This window comes from Lepidothrix coronata, unplaced genomic scaffold, assembly GCF_001604755.1.
Source record: "Lepidothrix coronata isolate B3197 unplaced genomic scaffold, Lepidothrix_coronata-1.0 Scaffold31, whole genome shotgun sequence".
Classification (NCBI taxonomy): Eukaryota; Metazoa; Chordata; class Aves; order Passeriformes; family Pipridae; genus Lepidothrix; species Lepidothrix coronata.
In genome coordinates, this window is record NW_016690211.1 from 2,469,415 (window position 1) to 2,495,239 (window position 25,825).

Sequence of the window (25,825 nt, forward strand, 5' to 3'; positions counted from 1 at the left end):
TAGTCCCAGGGTTAAACATCCTGATAGTGAGGTGAAGCTGTGGTAGACCTGGTAAAGTACCTGATATAGGACAACTGAGTAATACCACTGATAAACTGATTGAAAGATGCTGAGCTGACACAGCTGACCCAGAAACATATGGCCCAGTTTCCACTTTTTAATTTGAGGATCTTGTAACATCCCTCTTTCTGGAGTGTGTGAAAATTCCTCTCTGGAGTGGGGATGGCCCTCAAGGTTACTCCTCAAGACTGAGAGAACGAGATTTGCTCACAGTCGTTGGTATGGCTGAGTAACATCAATCTCTGCTTAATAATTGCTTTTGCTAGCTTTGACATAATAGCTTCAACAGAACTGCTTTAACATAATAACTTCAATATTGTGTCAAAAATACTGCACTGCACTATACAGCTACCAATACTCTGTAGTAAATAATTCTGGTTAAGACCTTTTAGTCTAATCATTATCACAATAAAGAATTTATTTTTATATAAATATTGCCATTCTTAATTCTGTGGGACAAAGCTGTATTAAGGTTCAATTCCACATGTATAATCCTTTAGACATAAACCATTGGCAAAGTTTGGGGCTAAGAATGGATCCAGCCATACCTAGATGCCTCTCTGAGAAGGAGTTTAGAAAGCAAGAGGGTCCCTTCTGTGCCTCCTGACTCAATGAGGGGGGACTTCTCTAATAAACTTTTTCTGAAGCTCCCACTCTGCCCGTGACACACAGGTGAGTCAAACACTTTTAGTTCTCCTTTGTACTCTACTCTGTCTATGTACAAATTACAGCAATACATGCAACATCTCTGTTTACTTTGTAAAGTTGCCAGTGTCAGCTATAGTTGCCTGAATGTCAGGTTGAGGTGTGAGACTGCCATGCCTGTTTGGAAGGAGAGGGAAAGAAGTCATGTACTACAAGTGCTTGCTGCTTTCCTTAACACACATTTCCAAGTGGTGTTCACCCATTGCTGTCGTAGAACTGGTGTAAGAACATGACCAGAAAAACCAGTATTTTGAAACACAGCTAACAATTACTGTAAAAACTCACGCAAAAATAGCTAGAAATACAGAGAATGAAAATATGTGGTTTTAAACTACTGAAGACATCCCCATTAATTGATCCTTATAAACAGCTAGAACAGTACAGTACCAATCTTAAGGACCATTGGTGGACACATAGTTACCAAAAATGCCAGAGCTACAGTCTAAAAGTGAGAAAGTGCAATTCTCCACTTTGTTCCTATATACATTTCCCTTTGCAACAAATCTGGATAAAGCACAAAATTAATACAAATATTATACCATGAAACAAGAATATTGAAAATTTTCTACACGGACTTCAGTGTTCACTCCTCGCACCAAATATATTCATTATTGGCATTCATAGCCTGCAGTTTAAAATACAGGACAGAAGTAAATGAATGAGCAGTGCTTCTCTAGTAAACCATCATGCCTTTGCATAAAAGCCAGTTCTTGCTCTGAGGGCTCTAAAGCAAGACATTTCTTATGTTGTTTCTGGAACACTGTAAGAGACAGAAATCCATGGCATGAGGATAACCCTTTAAGGAATGTTCTGCTTTTCCAATTTTCTTTCTAAGAAAGAAACTTTTTATTCATTTTATAATAAAGGCTAAACTGTACTGTCAGACAAGTTTGCATTAGCATACATTTCTAACGTGAAGAACAAACAGTGCAGAGACTATTCTTTTGGTGCAAAGACACATTTTAAAGGGGTAAAACATTTTCCATAATTAGCATAGTGTGCTGCAAAGAGCCACAGAAGGTCTCTGGTACTGATTAAACCAGTAATCCCAATTATTATTATTATTATTATTATTATTATTATTATTAGTAATAATAATGCATTTTATTTAACAATTATGAGGATGATATTGCACTTAATGGAAAATGCCATTTACAAGTACAGTAAGACAGTAATGTCTTTAAGCAAACACATTTTGAGCAATTTTTATTTTGTTCTATCTTCTCTAAAGCTTATGTTTTACTGTAATAAATGTTTGCCTTCATACAACCCTTAAATATTTACTAAAATTCCTTAGTTTCAAATTCAATAGTATTCATAATTAGTGTATTTTTAAAAATTAAAAACAATTTGGTCAACACATCATAATACTATAACCAAACTGCCTTCTCTTTTCTAACCACGAAGCTAGTAATTATCTGCAAATTTAGTACCAAGCAACTACAGGGGAACAGAATTTACTAAAACTCTACCTGATAGCAGGGTTTGAAGAGGTGCATAGACAGCTGCACAGTGTGAAATACAGACAGTGTTTCTTTTAAAACAGTCCAATATAAGAGTCCAGCAGGACTCTTAACAAATAAATAAATTCAAAAGGCTAACATTTTTTTACAACTGCCATACACTATTAAATCCCCAGTAATACTTAGCATTTATATAGTACTTTATATTTTTAAAGAGCTATACAAATACTATCTAGATTGAAATGTATTCTCTAAAGGCAAAATACAAATCCAAAGTGAATGGTGATCAGAAGAATGGCACCATGACAATAAAATCCATGACAGTAATGCGATTACTACAGAGGGAGACTAAGAACTTTATAAATCAGCTAGCTATGCGTGAGCTATCATGGGAGATCACATGCTTTACAAGGGAAATGTATAGATGTAAAATTATCACCGTTCATTAAATAGGTTCTGTGACAACAAGGAATTGACACAGCTGTAACTGGCTCCACAACCTTAAAATGCCTAACCTGGAAGGTGTAGGAAACAGAAAGAAACCCCTTCAGTAATAGACAGCCAGGAGATAATACAAACAGCCTTTAAAAGCCATCATTCTTACACATCAATGTGGATTCCATGTTTTATAGACATTAATTCTCTAGTGCCTGTTAAATACATGATGAATGAACACAGATGAGGTAAAGATGCTGTAATTGCCACATACAGCCAATATGGCAAAGGAGGAGTTTTTCCAAATGGGCAGATCCAGAGGCCATGACGAATCCCGTCACGGACATGATGAGAAGTCCAGGATATGAACAACATCCAGGGGAGAAAGCACCATGAGTCCTTAAGCCTGAAAAGGTGCATAATAAACTTTAATGTCAGAGCCACAACGGGAATCATGGTAGAACAATGAAGAAGTGGTCTCCGTGGAAGAGTCAGAGCAGCCTGCAGGAAAGAAAAGTATAATAAGGTTCATGGATGTTTACAGGTATACTGTCAGGTGACTAAGTGGAAGTGCAAAGAAAAACCACTCCTTTTCACTACAGTTAATCAAAACTAACAATATGACTATTTTATGCATGAGACCTGTGTGCTCCCCTATCTCTCTATTGTATGATATGAATCATGCATCCTACTACCCATTATCAACAGCAACACAAGGAGGGAGAGGGAGGAGGTATCCTACTTGTCATACAGTCATATGGTGTGCAGGAACTTGTATAATCTGCTGCACTGACTATTTGTATTTAATTTCAAGATAATTAAAAGGAAAACAAGCAACCAATACACTTGAAATATTTAATATGCTTTACTTGAAATAAATCATATGGTTTAATGGCATTTATTTTAAAAATCCATTTTGTATTTTACTACAGTTAGCACTTGTAAAGTTGTTTCAGTTGCACAATGTTTAAAACAGAGTAGTAATTTTCAGTACAATAAAAATGGGATCAAAGTTACATATATTTTGATTGCCTTGAGACAGTCTTCTTCACAGACAGGCAAAACAAAGTTCAGAAGCCCACATCTGAAACATTTGTGACTTTTCTTTTTTTTTTGTATCAACTATTTGTTTAACATTAACTTAGTTGAAAGCCTTATATTTAGTTTTAATCTAGCTAGTGAGATTTGATTTAGCCATTTTAAGAAGTGATAATGTAAATTTAATGTACATATTTCAGAAAATATCCTGTGGACGTACTTACTAGCAGCAGCTAGAACCACTGCCACAAATTCAAACACTGTAAAAAAATTGTAATAGTATCTTTAAAGATACTATTGACAAATAAGTGACAAGTAAGTAGGTTCATTTTTCTGTAAGCACAGGAGAAGCGATAGCACATTACTAAAAGATCTATACAGGTGCAGATACTGGTGAACATTTGGAAGGACTGTAAAAGGCACCAGAGATGTAACTTGACGGTGTATCTCACAGTTGTATTGAACAATCCCTCAATGTAACTAATGCAGAAAGCAAACAGAGCATTGCTATCCTGTTCGGTCTTTGGTTGTGTTTAATCATTGCAGGGTTCAACAGCAGGAGTACCTGGTAGTGGGACTCTGGAACAGCTTCATCAAGCTTTCGTGCACAGTTTAGACAACTGCTTGGAACCCTGTCTTCTCTGTAAAGGAAACTTCGATGTAGCCGTAGCTAAGTAGTACAGAGATGGGAAGTTATGGACTACCTTGGAATATAACAGCCTCTGCTTTAAACCAAAGCCGACATTACAAGGCCTGCAGAAAGCTTTGCCCTATTAGCTTCCCATCACATGCTTGTCCCTGACTCATATTCAGGTGACGGGATTAAAAATCTCACAAACTGTCTCAACCATTTTTAACTCTAATGTTACGGACCCAAGTCTGGGTTAATGTCATGGACCTTTAAGTTGGTTCAAAAGGTGTGTTTTCTACAACTTAATTTCTGTTTCACACAAGCAGATTGTTCATGGATTAAAATAGAAAAATCTTGCAATGGTGAAATTGTTTATCACTTGTCCAGGAAAGAGTCAGATTTTTCTCACTGTGAACAAGAACCTCAAAAGTCCATACTAGCCTAATTCTGAAAAAACCTGGACAGTGATACATTTTGCCAGATACCCTACTGACTGATCTTTATTTCTGCACTTTGAAAAAATCAGTAGCAAAGTCTAAATTAGTCTTTTCCCTCTGCCCTATTGATGTTAGGTACCAATAGCAACACAGTGAGTAAGGATATTTTCAATGTTACTTACATACCCAGTTTAGCAATATCGGTGCCAATCTTTATCCAGTTTTGGGAAGGTGAGGCTTAAATTTTTTTCCTACAAATTTTAGAGGGCAGGGTTGTTCATATAGCCAACCTGTGTGTTCAATTTCAGCAAGAGAAAACCCTATTTTATAACAGCAGTACAACTATTAGGCTTCTGAAATGCTATGCCCAGCAATAGTTGCTCAGAATAGTCTGTTTTACATTCTGTGACTAGAGGAACACTTACATCCTTGAGCTGCCAAGCCCAAGAGACAGACAGGTAATTCTGTTTGGCAATATAAGCAGTTACACTCTCCTAACAGGCAGATTTGTTTGCATTTAGAAATCAACAGATCTTTTAAAAAAAATAATTTAAGTCAGCACAATTTTCTGCCTTAAACTACCTGAAAAATGTTGCAAACAGAATTTATTCGCAAATGCCATTTTCCATGAAATGAACCTATATGTTCAATCAGGTGCAAGATGATCTGGAAGTTCCTGCTCCTCCAGCCCCTCTCACGCACTGCAGTGAGCAGCTGGAGAGAGGAGACAATAATCACATGCAGGAGGGCTGTGAGCAAACTCTTTGCTCACAGTAACACCTTGGATGTTAAGTAACCACACAGGCTCCCTCAGGCATATCCTCTGACTCTTCACAAGCCTGAAGTCCTTATTTTATAGTAACATACTCCATGTAACATATATAGTTATATTATAGTAATAATGTGAACAATACAGTGTCATATTCAACACTATATTATTTGTGTTTGTGCAAAGCTTGTTCTCCAGTTCCAGAAATGCCCGTGTTCAGCCCATGTTGATCAGCAGTCGCACATTAACCAGCTGTGTCATGTATATTTGCTGGTACAATCCTGTTTGCCACCAACTGCATTTTCTACACTTTCAGAGTCTTCAGTAGCAATACAGCAATTTCTGCAAGTCTGTTCTGCACCATGAGTGTCTAGGCTATAATCCTGGGGGACACTGGGAGCAGCCCCTCATGCTCTATCAGCAATCCTGACTGATGACAGGCTGCAGTACCTATCACCTTTAGGGTTAGTCAATGAAAGAGATTCTTCAAACAGTGATTCCTTGATTCTTCTACACTCGGGCGCACAGTGCAAAGCACACGGAACACAAAGAACTACAAATTCCAAGCAGTGAAGTTCTTGTAGATATTATACTTGTTGCAAAAATAATGTGGGCAAAAGGGCAGATCACATGGTACCGGGTACACAAGTATTTATTAGAGCAAACATATAAATACCGCAGGTGACTATTTACCCTGAATACTCCAGAAAAATAATGATGGCCATGAAAAACAGACCAATGGCCACACAATCCAGGTACTGAGCTGCGTCAGCAGGAACAGAAGTAGGTGACTGGAGTAGTGTGAAGGAAGCAAGTGGAGGCAGAAGGCAATACTGCCTTGCGCTGCACAGAAACGTTAAAGAAGTTAATCTGTCATCAGATTTAAAAGTGATGATAAAGAGCTTTATAGGTAATTGTGTAGAGTAATGTGAAAAGTACTATAGTTACAAATTAGTAATAGTGGTGTGGTTAGTTAATTAGACTTATTAATTGATTAGCAATGTGTTGCATAAGCAGTAAACATTGTAGTGTCATAAATCAATTACTCTCAATCCTGCAATTTAAAGACGAAGAATGGGACTGTAACTAACAAATACATAGTAAAAAAAAGTATCCCATGAAGTAATAAATTACATAGAAACTAGCCTGAAATTATGACATGAAACTGAGAGGTGCATCATATTAAACTGAGGAAAGAAAAATCACACATTACAATCAGATCTAGCTTGCCAGACAGCACACTGCAGAAAAGTTTATGGGGATTACCTTACATCACAAACCAAAGAGACTGATGGCACTTTAAGAAGATGTAAAACTTGTAACAGGTGATTTTTTTCCTTTTTAAAAAGACAAAAGTGTTGTATCTGTGTGCCACTGAAAGGAATTTTAATCTATGCTATTTGGCTCATATGAAGTCTCACCTAAAATACTACTCATAGTTTGGGACAGGACCCTGAAGATAATTCAGACAAAAGGCAACCCAGAGGAGAGGAGAAAAACAGTATGAGGTTTAGAAAACATAAATCCAGCCCTGTACAATTTTTTTTGAAAGTTATTTTAATTGAGAAGAGAGTTTTTGTAAAGCATAATGGCTTTGCAAGTTGTAATGCTGTTACTGCTCTAAGAGTCAAGGGACCTAGACTGGATATGTTTTACAGTTTTTTACATGTTTTTTAAACATCGTTTATTAGCCCAGTTAACATATGGAAAAGGAAGGAGTTTGTAGGCAAATCACTTTGAATAACCCTTTGGACTTCTTGTGTTCTCCTTACCTCAGCTAAATAAGTTTGGCTACTGAAAGGACTATGATTCTACTGTCCACATTGTGTGTTTCTGATGTGAAAAACATTTTGGGGGAGAGCAGAGAAATTAGCTGTCTTTTGCAGAAAAACCTTAAAGAATAAGAAAACGAGATCTAAATGTCAACAACAGTAGCCTGGATCAGAAAATGAATTGCTAGCCACTTGGGAATTGAAACAACACAGGAACAAATTAATTCAAGAAATTACAATAATTTACTGTGTTTCAGATACACAAACATTCTCAATCATGGAAAGTGTAAGAATATTTAACCTTGCCTCACTGAAAGCAGCAAAGAGACAGATCACCTCCCAGTTCCATGATACAATTCAATACTCAATTTTCCAAACAGACATCGGTGAAGAGAGACATCTAGTGTTCACAATTAAGAAAAAATTCTGATAATCATTTCAAATGCAAGAAGCAGCAGTATAATTTCAATAATACTTTCTAATAGCTAATCATTCATTACTTGCATTTACTGACTTTAAAACAAGAAAATAAAAATGAGAATAACTAAGACATTTAAATTCTATTCCATAATGTTAACATTACAGGATCCATTAATCAACCAAGCTGAAGAGTGGGCATAAAGAGAACAGAGCCAGGCTCCTGGTACCCACTGACAGAGCAAGGGGCAGTGGGAATGGACTGAAACACAGGAGGTTCCTGGGAGGGAACACATTTTCACTGTGATGGTGACTGTGTATGGGATCCAAACGTATTACTCAGAAAGACTGAATGAAATCAAACAGCAGCTCTATCATCTACTTTGCAGATAGTTCTGCCTCACATTTCAGATATTTCTAACCCTTACTGCAAACAGAAATTAAATAATCCACTTTATACACAAAAGGTAACAAGCAGTTAAGCGTGCAAGGCAACACTTAACTGCTTAACTTGTGTAACAAAGCAACTACATGATACACACAGGATAGCATGTACAACTTTCAGAACTCTTTTTCTAAATAGCAGAAACTGAACAATAGAATATTTTATGGCTTTTAAAATCATAAAACCTGCATATAATTCCATATATCTAACTTTCGTGTTTAGGACAATAAAGTAAGCAGTGATGGAGAAATAAAAGAAATAAATTACTGATCTATTGACTTACCTTTAAGGAGAGGGATCCAGCAAGAAAGAAGTGGTCCACGTCAATGATAGAGGCGAGGAAGCCAGCCAGAGTGACCTCAGTGAAGTCACTTTTCTTCCTGAGTCCAATCACTATGGCCCAGGACCACATTCCCAGTATACCATGCACTGCATTATCAGAGAAGGCTCGGAGCCAGTCATTTTGCTGAATGAAGGAAAACTGCAGAAGTCTGTCTGCTATGAAGCAGAATATCCCCAAACCTAGACTGGAAATAACTGAAGCTGCGCTGAAAGTCTGGAGAAGAGCGTGGGCCTTTTCAGTCTCAGATGCCATGACAAAAGCCATGTCACAGCACACCAAATGTCATCAGGATACACACTGCGCATTGTCCTTTGTATTGTCACTGTTCGGAAAATGTCAGAGATCAGAAAGCAAAATTATTAAAGGAAAAATCCCTTAGCACAAAGCATTTATCACAACTAAAACTGAGCATAAAAAACGTTCAAATTCAACGTTTGCACTTAATATTCCTAGGGAATTTTTAGTTTCAGTTAATTTGTTGACTTGAACACCACAGCTCGGAATTAAAACACCTGTCATGTTTTCATTAGAGCAAGCACAAATAACATGGAAAGTTCTAATTGCACTTACTGCAATATTAAATACATTATATTAATTGAATTAAATACTTTACAATGTAACAACAAAAGATTACCCAGTATGGAGGATTCCTAGGACTGATGCTCAAAAATCCCAGATCTCTCTATATGACAACTGTTAAAACTGAGTTTTTAATCTATAATCCAAAGTACTATTTTAACTTACATATTTTGCAAACATACGTATTATCACCCTCGTACACTTTCCTGAGCAACTCCTTGTTCAGTTTGGAGACTGGGACGTAGAATAAGCCCTAAGAAAACCAGAACCACTTACATATCTTCACTATTTATGATAAACACAAAGACAACAACCATTCAGTCAACCAAAGTAACCAAAACTGAGTGCTTACAAGAGAAAACTACATATGCTTTTCCTCAGTATGTTCTCCAGCAGCAAATTCTGCTGTTAGTTTTAGGAGTGTTGTCTGCCACATTACCTTCAAAGCCCCTCTTTTTGCAGAGAAAAAAAAAGCAAATTAACTAATCCCAGTCATTTTACTTTTCAAAAGTTGCTGTTTGAAAAAATGGCATTGTTATATACATTAATAATAATTCTGAAGTTCTTAGAACCTCTTTATGTTCTGTGACTTTTATGAAACCCTCTGATAAGAGGTGATTTCTTGGGAATAATTACTTACCTTAAGTAATTAACACCTCAAAAGAAATTCCAAAAATAATTAAAGATCTTAAAGATCTCCATCTCATTCCCTCAAAACAATTATAGGATACCTGGATTACAAAAATACAGTACTCATTTATGTGATAACATTAATAAGAACACTTTTGAAAAAAAAAGTCCTCATGTTAATGAAGTATTCCCTAGCTTTGTAAAGCTGTCTTTGAAGGATAGTACCAATTCTACCTGTTCTAACTGCTATGCTAGTCTTTTTGGGGAGCCATAGGGATACACCACAGTTTTGAAGCCTATATCCTATCTAAAAATGGATTCTTCCCATGAATTTGCCATTTTTGTGCACTACATTAAACCTTGATAATCTGTCTTCATACAGTTCTATTAGGTAAACTTTTGTTCTAAAGGCACTTTTTGTGAGTGTATTAAAATTCCCCTGAAAACGAATAACAATGTTGACACATAACAGTTTATGATTTTAAACATATTATTGATTTTAAGACTCAGAAAATATAAGATGTTTCCTCCAGACTATTTCCATGCCTGCTTATTGTAGAATTATCTGCAAGACATGACTGCTGGCATCTTTATAGAAAAAAAAAAAAAGCCCGCTGAATCATTTCTGTGGAGAACATTAAAAAAAAAAGAAAGCATTGTCGAGTACCAAGAATCAGAATGGGAACGATTTCAGAAGTGGAAAACTGTGTACAGCGATTGAAAGGACATAATGATGCAGACTTTACAGTTATTATGTATATACACATTGTATGTTTCCCCAGAATTTATATCTCCCGGGCATGTCCACGCTTGTTCACCTCCCTGCTTCCCTGTTTCTCTGCTGGTTGGCTGGAGAAGCTGCAGAGGAGACAGCCCCCATTCGCCCTTTCCTTCCCCGGTTCCTCCTACGCTCCTCCTCCTTTTCCCCGTGTCCCTATCCTGATTCGTTCCCCCGCTTGTCTGTCCCATGCTCCGCCCCATGTTTTGGCCCTTCCCCCTCCTGAGCTGATAAAAAAATAGCGTGCACGCTTGAATAAAGCGTTCTACCTGCACCCTGCCTTGGCTCCTGAACCCGTGCTGTGCCACAGCCCCTTCCCCCTATTCGGACCGCGGCAAAACATGAATAATACATAGTCTTTGTGCAGAGATGAAAAAAAGTAGGTCAAGTTTGGCATCTGTTAACCATGACTGTGCCTCTTCTGAATGAACGTGTAGACACAAAATATTTCCTGAAACACTGTTAAGTGCAATTTTCTGGTGGATGACTTTACAGTACATTTCTGAATGACTTCCATTTTAAAGAAAAAATGGTGATCTCCTCACAAATGTTTCTTCTATATAACCATCGTGTCAGATTGGATTTCACTTAAAATTACCATATAATCTGTGTAAGAATCCAATCTGTGCAGAGGTGATGCAGCAACATACCTTTAAAAAGCACACCGGTATTCAAAATCAAACTTATCCTGGGATTAGGAGGACATACTTTTTTCCACTGCAAGTGCCTTATTCCAGTAGCAGATGTGGTCTCTGCCTCAGAGTTGAGCCTCTGTGCTTTCTGAATCCAGTCTGCCCAGTCCAAAGCAGGAAATACCAAACACCATTTGTTCCATTCTAAATAACAGAAACAAGGCAGCAGTAAGACTGATACTACACAAAGCTCTTCAAACGTTTTACAAAACACACACAGAATCTGAACAATAGTAAAAAACCCCAGAAAGGATAAACATATATTTAATTCATTCATGAACAAATATAATTGAGCTAAAAGCAACTTCCAGCTAGGCCTTTGAATTGCTGTTAAAGAAAGCAGGAAAAAAAGACCATAAAACAAGGGAAGAGCACACATAAAGACAGAACACAATAATAATTAAAAGATAATAAACCCCAAAGTTGTAAACTCAGAAAAGAACACTTCCAGTCTTTTTAAGTAACTGCCTTTCAAAATATAGAGCAATCTATTTTAACAGATCCTTTCTTGTGCCTGAAAGATTCCCACCTAATGAAACATTTACGAGTCACAATCGGGGATCTGTTTTTTAATTTCACCCCATTACCAAGTGGCCTTGGAATAGATAAACAGAGATCTAGAGACTGAAACAGCAACAGAAATCGGTGTCAATTTGGTGTTAGATTTACACTGTTTTGCTATGAATAGTATTACCATGTGCATAAAGTACACAAGACAAGTAACACTACAGACTTTAAAAATCCAAAATGAGTATGATTTGAGAATTATGTATCATGAAATAAAGGTAATAATGCCAACTGGACAAGAACTATTGTATGTGAATGGGTTTCTTTCATACAGAATGAAAAACAGGATGCAAAACTGGCTTCAGGTTGACCTCAGTGAAGAACCATGTCCAAATGTTGTTTTTAAACAGCCTATTTCTGCCACCTTTTTAGAAAAAAAAAAAAGTATAAAAATCAAGTCACATTCCCAGGCACAACAACATTAACTATAAATATTCTGCAAATCAAGAGTGAAATCAGACTAGAAAAGGCAAAACTCTGTTCAACCAAAATAATCTCTAAAATGATAAATTTAATGTAAACCTAGAAACCCTTTTTTTCTGAAATGATAAATTTAATGTAGAACTAGAAACTTCTTTTGGCTGAAAAATTATGATTTTCAAGCTGTTTACAAAATATCACAATAAAGTGTCATATGTTTTTCCATCCTATAAATCTCAGAAAGCATATTGGTGGAATTTACATTCCTGTTAAAACATAAAATTGGGAAATAATTCACACAGGAATGCTTAAACTGGGTGGTCAGTCCAGTTAACATGCTGAAGGGAAGCTTTGTGTTGGTTTTACATAAAACACAAAAGCTGACAGAGTAACACTGCCTAGAGTTGTGATTTTTCATGTCATTTTTATATGAGATAAAGCACTATACATAATCTATGCCTACACCCTCAGAATGCAATTTTGCTGATATGTTTAATGTAATTTAAGAAAGTTACCAGTAATACCTTACCAAATGCACAGTTAACACTTTAAATTAGTGACACAAGACATTTCCGTCAAAACTGTAAATATGCATTTGGGGAAAAGAGACGACACTAAGAGGCCTTTCAACTCATGCTGTATGAGCAAAACAAAATTCCAGTGGCTAAAATTATCACTTAGAAATACTGCTCTCCCAAATTTTTTCTCCAGTTTTGCAAGACGTTATCAGGTATGGGAAAACGTATAGGTATTTAATGCATAAAATGACAGAATCACAGAATCAATTAGGTTCATAAAGATCTCTGGGGCCACTGAGTCCAACCTGTGACCGAACACCACCATGTCAACCAGCAGAATTATTTGGACTTTATGCAAGAAGTGAAAAGACTGCAGCCCCTTAAAACTCTATTATCTCCTAAAAACTTTAATATTTGATATTGGATGTTAATTTATATTAAAAACTGCATGACGTTTAAGACACCAGCTCAAACCTTAAGCATATTAACTCATGGAAAAGGAGATCCCAGCCTAAGACAATCTATGAAGATCTGGCAATGCAAGTATTTTTGGGTCAGATAACTATAATCTATTATTGAGGCTGGAGGGCGGGAAAGGACAAAAGCCCAGAAGGAACCCGTAGGATTTACCAAGACGCTGAAAAACCAACTAAATTTAACCCAGCAGGAAATTAACCTGAAAACCCGGAGTGTGAGGGGAGCCCGGAGCCCCCGAGGGGTGACGGGGCTGGGAGCCGCCGCCGCCGCCCGTGCCCAGCCCGCCCCGGATCCCACCTGGAGCGCGGCCGCGGCCATCGGCACCCTCACCCCATGAGGGGAAGGCGCCCCGGCCGCCCCGATCCCAGCAGGAGCGGAGTAGGAAGCGCGTTAGGAAGCATGCGTGGCCGCGGAGCAGCCTGGGACCCGCATCAACCTTGTCTCCTCCCATGCCCGCCCCGCCCCGGTTCCGAGGGAGAAGTTTTTCTTAGGGGGGGCTTAAAGACGGTGTTTGGGTGTTCGTGCTATGGTTCGGTATACCGCTGGGAGAAAGGCGTCTTCTGCCCTGATATAAATTATTTATTTACTTAAAAAAAAAGAAAAAAAAGAGAATATAAGGCATTTGGGAAACATTTCATTGGACTGGGTAAGCTTCTGAATAAAAGCACGTTTTTACAATTAAAACTGCCTATCCCTACTCTAGTCAGTTCAGCAGTTCACTAAGTTGTTCTATAAAATCAGTTGATTCAAACACAACTTCATACATTTAAAAGTAGCCAGGTCAGGTCAGCCTTGATGTATTTACACAGCTGTGCTCTACTATTTCACCTGTTCTCTTTGTCTATACCAAATATACCACTGGCACTGTTACTGACATTACAGTGGCAGCTCACAGACCTCACGGGTGTTACAATGGCAACTTCAGCCTTCCTGTCGCCCCTCAGAGCTCCCTCAGACACAGCTGGGACAGCTCCTACGAGGACACGGAACACAGGTCTTCATCTGCTATGAAGCTTCACTTCCCAGAAGCTGCAAGCAGAGGTTCAATATCCTGAATGACTTAAGAAGTTTTCTCCAAAGCTTTCAAGACACACCTGACACTGAGTTCTTTCGATTCACTCCTGCTTTCATTTTTTCTGACAGCGATACCAGACGGATTGGATTTTGCAGCATTCTTCCTTTCCGGAACATTGCTACTGTCTAATAAAACTAGTGTTACTTTGTTAAGGAAAAAGATCACACTCTTCCTCCTAATGAGAAAAATAATTCTGCATTGTCTGTATTTATCATTCTGCATTGCAAAGTCTCACATTTTGTAGCATGATAATTACATATAGCCAAAGAATAAAGATGGTATATTACTTAAAATGTCTATAACATTTATATAAAAATGTCTTCTGGACTTTAATTTTTCCAAGAGTTACTTTAAAAAGAAAACTAATGTTACAATGGAGTTCAACAGTGTGCACTTTTCACACTAATTGAATTGTACACTGGTTTAAAGACAATTATAGAGTGGCTTTAAGCAGATTCAGGACAGCACACATTTTGAGCTGGCTGAAGACAATAAAACAATAATAAAGTAGCTGATAAACAGAAAGATACTGTACTGCAGCAACAAGCCCAAGGCAACTGCCTTCTCCGTCTTTCAAGAACAGATCAGCAGATGACTCTTAGCAAAACTGATTCAACAACCATTAAAGGGCTTTGTTTTTTGGTGACTTTTTTATTTTGGTGCTGTGATGTAGAAGTTGGACAAGATAAGTGATAAAACAAAAATGATAAATAAGAAAAAGAGGTAATTTTAAGAAGTGAGTGAGGGAGTAAAAGAAAGCAGGAACGGGATAGAGAGCCTTTGATGATCTAAAGTGAATATTTGAACATACAGATGAACAGCAGAATATAAAAGTGAAAAATCTACAGCTTTAAAAAGGACACAATTAAATCTCTGTATTTTTTTGAGCTCAGCATCAGCAGACCTGTCCAAAAAAATAAAGGTTATTAAACTATTTAGTATAATAAAAGGTTCTCAAAGACATTTTATAACTCAGATTTTATTTAACACTTTCCAGCAATACTGAAAGTTAGATCAGCAGAATCCAAGTGAAAAAAATGCTTTATTTCTGTCTTTCATACCACTATCCAATGGCTGACATTTATTAATCATTTGTGTTCCCAAAAATCAAGGCTCTGCTCTAAGAATAGTCTCTTTGCTCTATGTATCTATAAATATAGATACGATTTTCATTTCATCAGCTATAAAATGTATCAGCTGAATCTGCTATAATTTAAGTAACAAGTACAAGTGTAATTGACGTCAATTAACACATTTTTAATACCCAAATGTGTTTGCATGTGATGTCAGTAGACTTCTGGTCAGTAGCATGTTAAGAAGGGCAAATACATCAGCAAGAGATACAACTGCTAAGTTCAAAATCCTGTTTTGAATTGCTTGATGTTCTGTTAAAAGACACCTTTCTTTGTCCAGTTTCTCTTCTTTTGCCTTGCAAGATACTATATCTGAAACATTAATCCTCCTTTAGCCAAGTCACCATAATTCTGATATTTAAGTAAGACAGGCTCAATGAAACAACCTCCACCTGGAACCCACCTAACATTTTAAAAACAGAATGAAAAATATGAAACCATACAAAATAAACGGTCTTTTTGACTACTAGGAAATGCAATCTATGAAATTCACAGTTTATAATATTTTTGAGGTTTTTTTTTCAACATTATTTATAGTCAATTTTTTAGGACAACAATGAATACCAGTTTTCTTCAGTTACAGAGTGTGCAGTATATTCAGCAATCTCTTTCCTTTCACTCAAACTTCTGCACCATTCTATTGCTGTTCTGATGTACCTATGTTAATATGAAAATTCTAAAAAGCAGTTATTTATATGAAAAACAAACTATTAATTTAAGCAAAAACCTGAAAGTGTTAAGCAATCCATTTGGATCTGAAAGAAAAAGCTATGATTCGAAATCTAGCTTTTTCTCTAGTTCACCTTGTCATTTTTTGATTCACACTTTTTGTCCAGAATCTCCTTCATATTTAGATTTATGCTGTTACAGAAAACTGTAACAAAGGTGTTATAATTTGTGATGAATAGTGTACAAGTGGTTATTTTTGTTTGTGAATATCTGCTTGCTAAAATGCAGCACAGTAAGCTTCTGATGATACCCATAATGAGGCTGTAATTCGAGCAAGGAGATTACAGAAAGTAATCTGCAGGCAGAGGTCATTATCTGTAATAAAGCAAAAATTGGATAAAGTGCTGTCCAGTTTTATGTACCAGCTCTACACAGGACAAATGCTTTGGGGGTTTTTTCTTATCCACTGAGGAAAACACCAAGTTGCAGCCCTAGTTCTTTTCCTAAAAAAGACATTGCAGTAACAATTATGATGTAATGACAGCATGCAGTGGCTCTGGGTCATACAGGTCCTGAATCTTTGCCAGATGTAAGATGGAGCTTTTATCATTATGTGTTTGGTTCAGCCCTCCCAGTATATTGTCAGTAAATACTGCTTCTTCATCTAAATGGATTTGTACAGGATTATTTTATATTTAAATTGCTTAAACTGTTTATACCTTTCATAGACTCCAGGATGACTTATTTGTATTAACTGCTGTACCCCATCAGGAGTAGTTAACTTACAGCAGCCTATATCTTCATTTACCTTAAAAGAAAAAAACATTACAAGTATTAATCTTCTGCTGCAGTCTGAAGAAGAAAAAGCAAGTATAATTTGCCGATTTAAGAATTAAGTATCTATGAACGATCCAGTTCAAACACTTATAAGTTTGTGCTTTGCTAAGGATAGAATCTGGTACACAGTCTTAAGCTGTACCAGGGGAGGTTTAGGTCAGACATTAGGAAGAAGTTCTGTACAGAGTGTGATTAGGTATTGGAACAGGCTACCCAGGGAGATGGTGCAGTCACTGTCCCTGGAGGTATTTAAGAAAAGAATGGATGTGGCACTCAGTGCCATGGTCCAGTTGACAAGGTGGTGCTTGGTCACAGGTTGGACTCGATCTTGGAGGTCTTTTCCAACCTAACTAATTCTATGATTCTGTGGTATAGTCTGCTATGACAAATGCAGGGGAAAAAGGCCTTGGCATAGCTCCAACACCTGCTTTGTGCTATTCAAGAATAAATTATTTCTAAAAGTGCATAAAAACGTCTCCAAACCTGTAGAATTTTCAATTATTTTTTATTTTTGTATTTTATAGGCATCAGAACTTTTGCTTCATTTTCTCATTGATTTCCTAGTAACACTTTTTCAATTAAAAGTTTTAAGAATAGTCCTTCCTCTAACTTATGAGTTACCTGGATCTCACTAGAGGAGGAGCTGAAATCCCAAACCACATTCAGGGTCGACCCATCCCAAAAAGCAGCATGGACTTTATGATCTGAGTACACAACGAGTCTTCCCATGTTGGGAATAATCTTTTCATACAGCAAAACTAGCAACATATCCATCTGTCTCAGGTACCTGGAACCAAACAGATACATCAAAAACTTGAGGAAAGATTACTTACATCATTATAGCTGTTTGTATATGGCCCAGATTTTCAATTCACTTGCTTTTCCCCAATTACAACCAGCTCTCTTCATCATGCAGTTTCTTTCTGCTTCATAAATATAACTTTACAGTGCATGCTTTTGGTTCCCAAATATCTACCTTCTGATCTGCGAGAATACACTCAGCATTCATTCTTCTAGATTTAGTCCTATTCCCTATAGTCTGTATAATCTTCCCTAGAACACTGAAAGATTAGTAAATTTCCAGCTACATACCACTTTCCAGCAGCAGAGATGATAGTTATGACTTAATAACAGTTTTGTCTTGCAGCAATAATGAAGTATTCTGAGGAGGAAAAAACCCAAACAAAATATTAAGCATTTCATTCTTATTATGTCTTCTAAGCAGTTAGGAGCTTTGTTTTTTATGTTTACACATGTCCTCAGTGCTAATATAAATTCCTTTAATTTTTATACTTAATGTAATAATAAGTGTTACGTGTAATTTTAACTCCTGTCCTTTCTAAGTCAGAAGAATTAATGTAACAAAGGTAAAGTTACTTGGTTGCCTGAGTAATAATGGAGGATATAGAGTATGGATTTCCTGGTACATCAGGAGGAAGACTGTTCACTGAATACATTTTTCTTCCACTTGCAGTAGAGCAGAAAGGTGAATTAGTTACAGGTACCATAGCATGAAAACAGCATTAAAAGCTTGCAAGTTAGGAAATTTCTAATCTCCCAGAAAGAAACTATAATCACATTTAAATCTGCTCCAGAACAACTATCTCCTCAAAAAGTAAAAAAAAAAATAAAAAAAATATTCAGTTTCTCTGCACTTAGTAAGGGGCAAGAAGTTCTCTTATCAGAGTAGACTGTAGTTCATTACTGAGTAACGACATCTGACTATGAGTTAAATGCTGGGTTTGAAGAGTAAAAAGCTGATCCTTAATTCTGCTTTAAAAATACAAGGCACCGCATAAGCACTTGAGAGGATTTCTGCTCTGGGGAAACTTAGCAACAGGAAGACACAGAGAGGCAAAATCCTTTCTCCAGCACTGAACAGCTGGTCTTGTAGCAAAGCCAGAACACATCTTCTAGGTTCTGTCTCCATACAGTAGAAAAGAAAACACTTCCAAGTCCATAAAGATTAATAATCAATATGTTAGTTTAAAGAGTAAACTTCTAAATTAGCGACAAATGGTAGTAGTAGTATCTTACTCTTGGGTTTGATAAAATAAATGTGACAGCGAATAAAATTTTCCTTATTGTGTCTGTAATTTCCAAAAATACTCCTTCTGAAGCAGAAGGAGTAATCTCATTTTTTTGTATGATCGATGGCTTGATACAGGCATAATTCACTACAGAGTACATAGTCAAATGTATTAAAACTAAGAAAGCTGCTAAATTGAAGGGATTTGGAATATACTTTAAAATAGCTTTATACCTTTCTCGTTCCTTTTTGGACTGTGTAATGTATGAAATATTTTCCAAAAAATGCTCCCTCTGACTTGAAAAATGAGTCATCACCAGGATAAATTTCTGTGATGTTTGTCCTACCATGGATAAATCTAAGAAAAATAACATAATTTTTAACAGGTATTTAAAATGCTGTTTCACTAGACAAGCAAAACAGGTTAGTAGAGTTGAAGAAAGCAATAAGCAGAAACATATTTTCAGCAACTCTCACGTGAAAAAAATTTCATAAAGAGCGAAATGTACCAACAATTTCTTTTAACACAGAAGATTAGCATTACCAGGGCTGTTTCTTTGCATGTGTGCATGAGGGGGAGGATTTAAATAAGCTAATTAAAGTTTTTTTGTGTGTTGAGGTAAACGTCTCACAAGAGCTGCTCATATCACTGACCACAAAATACAGTGATTCTGAAGAGAATAACCAATTTTCTTAGTAGACCAGCCCTACCTAGTGTACACAGAAAACTGTCAGACTGAATGATTCCTGAACAATCTGAAGCTCAAAACCACAATACAGCTGTGTGTTTCTCATTAATGTCAATGGTCTTTTATCTGTGATCATATGGTATCTTCGAGCCTAAAACCCACTTAATGACCCAACTCCATTGTTAGATGCCTGGACTTAGGAGGTGGGACTTTTTTGAGTTAAGTGTGGCTACTCACCATACTTTCAAAGAAAAGAGGTTTCTGAGAAAAAAAGCTCTGAAGTGCTGCAAACATTTTGTTCAGATGAGATGAAAATTTAGGAATTACACTAAGAAAAGTGAAGAACACTGGGCAAAAGGATTAAAGGTTTCAACAGCAATGATGCTTTTATCAAAGACCTTTAGATGCTGATAGCAATTATAACAATTTAAATTTGAAAGGCATTTAAAAGAAAAAAGTCTTTCTTTTTTTAACCATATGGACAAAATGACTAGCCAGCAAAATCCACAGTTGAACTGCCTGCAACATGTGAATTATGGAGGTTACCAAGACAAACATTTCTAAAGCATTAAATCATTAGTATCAAAAGGAATGCTATGTAATTTGCAAAGAAACCAAGTACCATGATTGTCAGTGAAATCTGAGGGAATTCCAGCTGTCCAATAAACCTTTAAGAAATTAGATCATTTCTTTAGAAGCCTTAAACATGGTTTCAGATTCAGACCTGGAAATACACTGTACTAGAAAATCTGAAGTCCAATGAACAAACAGGAGAAATGAAGAAACTCTTACATGAAGATTGTCTTCAATTTCTCAAAGAGTGATAAATGGACAAAGTAAGACATTTCATCTTAAAGCTTAATTCCCATACAAATAAAGTCTTCCAATGATGACACACGTGACTTTGTACATACCTACAAAAAACACCCTGGCACCATACAACTTAAATTAGCTGAGGGCATGAATAGTTTTCAGTGTCTTCATTCTGAAAGAAGTCACAGAAAGTCTACCTGTGTAAAATGCAATAAAAGTCTCACTAAGTCCAAAGGTTGGTTGGTTGTTTTTTTTATTTGTGTGTGTGTGCTGGTAATCATTTCTGGAACTAGAACTGATGCTTGCACATCCAGACCCAAACCCAACCCAACCTAACACCTGTGTACTTTTTTCACTATTCTCTTTTCCATTTATATGTTTATACATTATGTTAGAAAACAGAATTTATTTTTTTCTCTGGACTAATTACTATAGTTTCATTACAGTAGGATACAGAATGTTGGTTTCACAAATGTCATGTTTGAAGAAGATTCTAAAAAACCCCCAGCTGATAGTGATTTTAAATTATTTTTTTTTATAGCTAGAATTCAGTTATTTCCCTAGAGGCTGAAGGTCCAAATTGCAGAATTGTGAAACATGTTAACATTTACAGTGAAAAGAGCTTAAATTACCTGTGTAAATGTGGGGCTCTGCAGCTGAGGGGCAAAGCTGTAGGTAAACAAGAAACTGTTTCATGTGTTTCAGGGTCTGTTACAACATCAGCCTTGATAGGTGTATGGTTATTTTTCCCACATGGCTTCATCACATTCTTAACAGTATGTAAGTTACAGCACATCAGTGCCAAAGACAACGGACATTTCCATTCTTCGGGACAGGAGGAAACAGACCAACACTGTGTAACCCATGTGTATTCAGAAGAACAACTGGTGTAGCTCAATGGGTCTCCATCTCTGTCTCCTCAGTCCTTTGGTTTGGTTGGTTCTCTATATTTACCTTCAGCACAAACATGTTCATTTTTCTTATTCGCTATTCTTGTTTGTTTCAACAACATTTCTGTAACAGAGTTACTACTTGGTTTTCCATGCTGATCTCCATTTTGATAGTCACTGTACTTTTGAGAGGAGCGTAAGGATGCTGCAGATGACTGGCTGACTTTGCATAAGAACTCCACTGTAAATTCTTGCTGCAATTCTGACAGGTAAAGGTGAGCATAGCCATCTACAGATGAGATCTTCACACTGCCATTATCTATACATCTTGTCAGACCAGCTGTTGCAGGGTCAGGCCATCTAATTTCTAAGATATCACTGAGAAGAATCTAATACAAGAAAAAGAACTGGAATGCAGCACAATAAAAATTACCTCCCTCTCAGAAATTACAACGGAGGATTTACATTTAAATGAATTCAGTTCTTCTGCAAGGTGATGTATGACATGAAATGTTGCTCCGTATTTATTTGCATATATAAACTCAAGAAGAAGCAAAATATCTAACCCTCATATCTGCTTCCTCCTGTTCTAACAAAGTTCTATCTAGCAATAAGGTTATAATTTAATAATAATTCATAAAGTAGTGAGGTACAGGGGAATTGACAAGGCACAACTACCCATAGACTGTACGTATTTCCATTTCCAAGAAACTGCTTCTTAAGAAACACTGAGGAGAATGGCTGAATTATCTTGTACATATCAGTTACTGGCTGAGTCATAAAGAATTGCAAAAGGACCCTAAAAAAAACCAACAATGACCAGACAATAAAGCTGCAGATTAAAATTCATAATGTGATATAAATGAGGAAAAGCAGTCCTAGCTTTCTATATAAAAGAATGGGCTCTGAGTTGACTGCTACTGTTGGAGTTCCTCCAACCAGGAATGAGATCTTGGTGTTATAATTGTCAGTCCCACAAAAACATACTCAGTGCTCAACAGCAGTTTAATCAGTGTATTATATGTTTGAAAATTCTATGAAAGGAACAAGAACAAACAGCAGATATAATGATAACACTGAATGTGTGTTCACAGTTAACCTGCACTTTGAATACTGTTTGCAGTTCTGAAGAGGCCATACCACTGACAAGATCTCCCTCATCAAGCTGTCTAGAGATGTGGATAGTTAGAGTGGCCAAAGGAGATCCTAAGCACACCATAGTAACAGGTTGTTTTAAACTCAAGCATGGTCCAAGTAATGCAGTACAAGTGTTTTTGTGCCCTGTGGCACATATATAGTGATACCGAGTGACAGTGTTTAAGCAGCTAAGCATTAGCATGAAGTGTGTTACACTTCAAGTGAAGTGTCATCTAGAAGTTTTAAAACTCACCTGATTTACCAGTTGTCTTAAGACTCCCACACCGGCATTCAGTGGGAACACCAGAGGGATGCTGATGAGGAGTAAAGCTCTCAGAAATGGTAAAGTGGTCTCTGGATGGACATTCAGTCTGACCTAGAGTAGCCATTCCTGCAGAGTGATGCTTTGCCCCATTTCTCTCACAGGCCCCGGCAACAGTCCCATACAGGTCCTTCAATGGGGAAACAATGGAATATTGAACCTGACAGCCTCTTGGAAAACACCATCCTATTTCACTGGGTCTTTCCTGAAAGGTTTCTACTGCCAAAATGTAACAACATATAAAACAGCTCATTATAACCTATGTACAAAATCCTATAAAATCTTTTGTCTTACTAGGAGTAAACTAATTTTAGTGTATGGCTACAAAGGATATGCACAAATAGAGGGCTCAGTTACAGTTAAAACTGTAACTTAAAATGGCAATATTTCAGTCAAGCTGACAGCTCCATTGGCAAACTGCACTCGATATATCTCCATGGCCTGTACTCACACAAAAGCATGTGGAGTTACATTAAGTACACCAGGGAAGTTTATTTTATGAAAGCACTGCATGTGTACCTCCCACCTTTCTTCTCTCTGGAGGTATAACGCGAGAAGGTAATTACAGGGGAGAAGAAAACTTGTTCCGGAAATCTACAGCTCGTAGAAGTTGTTCCTGTTGAAGTGTGGAGAAAAACAAAACCACCCTATTAGGGGTTTTTATATGAGGAGATAACATTTTAAACTAATTTTTTACTTATCTTTTACGGAGCTGATCTAAGAAACCCCCTCCACTTAAGAGAGAGAAACAAGAACTTCATTTGTGCTGTCACTCCCCTGGGCAGGGCGGCAGCCCCGGCACCTCCATCTCAAAGAAAGCTTCCTGGGACAACACAGGGACGAGGGTACCGCTGCCCTCCCCAAAGGCGATGCCCGTCCCATACCCTGTAGGCAGTGACGACGAAGGCAACCCGCTGGCGGGTGGTCTCCGCCGGCTGGAGCGGGTTGGGGGCGGCGCGGAGCGCCCCTTCGAACAGGTACTCGCAGCCGCACGGAGACAGCAGCAGGCGGGACCCCTCCGCGTAATACACCTCCACCGAGTCGTCCCTGAACAGCACCATCAGCTCTTCGGCCTCCATCGCACCAGGAGGCCGAGCTGGGACCGCACGGGATCGACCGGGGCCGACAGCGCTCGGGGCGAGATGGCCCTGCCGGCGAACGGTGGGAACAGCGGGGCAGGACGGGGGCAGCGATCAGCTCCGCTTGAGCTCCCGCCAGAGCTCCTCCCGCGCTCCTCCCAGGTGAGGTACCCGCAGCACCCCACTCGCCCACGGGAGCCTCACGCAGAACTGCGCTGCTTCTCCCGCCTCCCTACGCACCAAGCCAGCGGCTGGGCAACCGGGCGTTCATTCCTCGCCTCCCCACATCGGCACTTCTGGAAGACTAGGAGGCAGGCTGCCCATCTACAACATACCCCAGAGACAGACTACTTTAATATAATTCTCTAGTGGCTGCTGCTTTACATTCATGTATTCGCAGGGCAGGGAAATTCAACCTGTGTAATTAGAACTGGGTAGCAGAAGTTGTAGCTGAATAGGCAAGGTCTAAGTTTGTAAAGGACAATTTTAAAATTATGCCTAGCTGCCTTTTTGGAAGATTATATACAACACCCTCCCTCCCCTAATATTTAAAATTAATCAAAGCTGGTTTAAGTGGATTGACAGTTTACAGCCAAGTGTCAATTCATTATCGATCCCCATTCAAAGCACTTAATAAACACAACTGAAGATCCACACTAGAGCACGTGGTCTTGCTGTAACAGTTGTCCCTTACCTACCTATGGAGGTACAAATTTCTCAGATCAGTGCAATCATGGATGAAGCGTGTTCAGTACAACTTTCATTCTCAACAGCTGTTTTCCCAGGAGAGAGTAGATCAGCATCCAGTCAAGTGGCTGCAGGCACGGCCATACATCAAAATACCCTCGTTCTATTTGCAATACCCTTTTTAATAAGTATTATTCTGTACCGTACTTGCCTGAAGCAAGTTTCAAAGTATATACTGGGATTATGAATGAGTCATGAATATTAGTTTTTATTATGGGTGATACACTGTATTTTGCTGACAATTTCACTACTATGGTTGAAACCTTCACCAAAGAAACTGTGGAAGTAGGTTCCACAGACTGAAGTAGAAGTGGCAAATGAGCAATTCAGGGTACAAACAGTGTACTATCTTCCCTGGCTTTTTGTTGTAATGTAATTTTGTGTTCCTGTACTAATTACCAGGATGCACAGGCATAAACTGGATGATTAGGACCATAATTCAATCAGAGAGAAGTTGCAAACTTGAGCTATCAGTAATAGAATGAGTTCTGTGCAGTAGGAAGGACAGGCAGAATGTGATAAGAAAGTACTGTCTCAGAGAGAAATAAAGATTACTATTCCAAACCAGACCAAATGTCACAAATATTCAGTGCCATAATGGATTACTGTATTGAAAAAGAAAATCCCAGCTCTGCACAATTTGTGATACCTGACATAGTTTTGCTTCTTTCTGTAGTGCTACAACTAACCTAAAACCCAACAGTCAAAACTGAGTGACCATTTGTTTACCTAAAAAAAAAAAGAAAAAAGAGGGCCAGTACCAAGACCTTCTTTGTAGGAAACTACTGAGAGTAAGTGGACTTCATTTCTGAATATGAAAATCACTCAACAGCAGAGCACATGCAAAACAGCAACTCTAGCAGCCCAGTTTGAAATTAAACAAAGTGTGGTTTTTAAATACTAAACATTTCTGTTAAATCACAGTTAGATTTTTCAGAGTGGGAAATACTGTGCACACTTTTATTGATCTGTGAAGCTTGGTTCTCCTGTTCAAATTTGAACCATTCAGAACCATTGCTAAAGAAGCTTGCTTCACATCTCCCCCAAAGTTTGCTCTCCATGCTTCTGTGCCTTCGCTGGTTTACCATTACACCATAACGCAAATCCATCTTTTTAAATGGTTATATATTTGCAAGGCATTTTTCAGAAACCTGTAGATGAGAAACATGTATGCAGCACTTGAAATGTGTAAATGCTAAAATCAGGTGAAATAATCTTTAAGACTCATT

The 25,825-nt window shown here is 37.7% G+C and overlaps 2 protein-coding genes across 4 annotated transcripts; both read right to left on the bottom strand.

Annotated features, from left to right (window-relative positions):
• Positions 1–1,129: 1,129 nt before the first annotated feature.
• TMEM267 (transmembrane protein 267) lies at positions 1,130–13,912 on the bottom strand. 3 transcript variants are annotated; one of them, XM_017811347.1, is made up of 4 exons: positions 13,474–13,912; positions 11,211–11,338; positions 8,456–8,837; positions 1,130–3,164 (listed from the first exon to the last, which is right to left on the bottom strand). In XM_017811347.1, exons 3-4 carry the CDS (start codon positions 8,777–8,779, stop codon positions 2,829–2,831), a joined length of 660 nt encoding a protein of 219 aa, XP_017666836.1. In that variant the 5' UTR covers positions 8,780–8,837; positions 11,211–11,338; positions 13,474–13,912; the 3' UTR covers positions 1,130–2,828. The 3 variants fall into 3 exon arrangements, with proteins under 3 accessions (XP_017666836.1, XP_017666834.1, XP_017666835.1); XM_017811345.1 differs by having other exon boundaries at positions 11,153–11,338; positions 13,474–13,911; XM_017811346.1 differs by lacking the exon at positions 13,474–13,912 and adding an exon at positions 13,376–13,464 and having other exon boundaries at positions 11,153–11,338.
• A 279-nt stretch (positions 13,913–14,191) lies between these two features.
• On the bottom strand, positions 14,192–23,849 carry CUNH5orf34 (chromosome unknown C5orf34 homolog). Its single transcript, XM_017811086.1, is given in 14 exon segments — positions 14,192–14,385; positions 15,115–15,155; positions 15,949–16,041; positions 16,773–16,861; positions 17,512–17,659; positions 17,661–17,677; positions 17,983–18,052; positions 18,268–18,357; positions 18,596–18,612; positions 19,154–19,277; positions 20,523–20,618; positions 21,054–21,700; positions 23,297–23,386; positions 23,655–23,849. Coding segments are annotated over 14 exon segments (1,911 nt in total).
• Between the last annotated feature and the right edge of the window lie 1,976 nt (positions 23,850–25,825).

Excerpts from the sequence above, each read along its gene's own strand:
- TMEM267 (XM_017811347.1), bottom strand. The coding sequence starts at position 8,779 with ATGGCTTTTGTCATGGCATCTGAGACTGAAAAGGCCCACGCTCTTCTC. Across the intron at positions 3,165-8,455 it reads CTGGATCCCTCTCCTTAAAG|GCTGCTCTGACTCTTCCACG; the intron begins GTAAGTCAATAG and ends TCTTTCCTGCAG.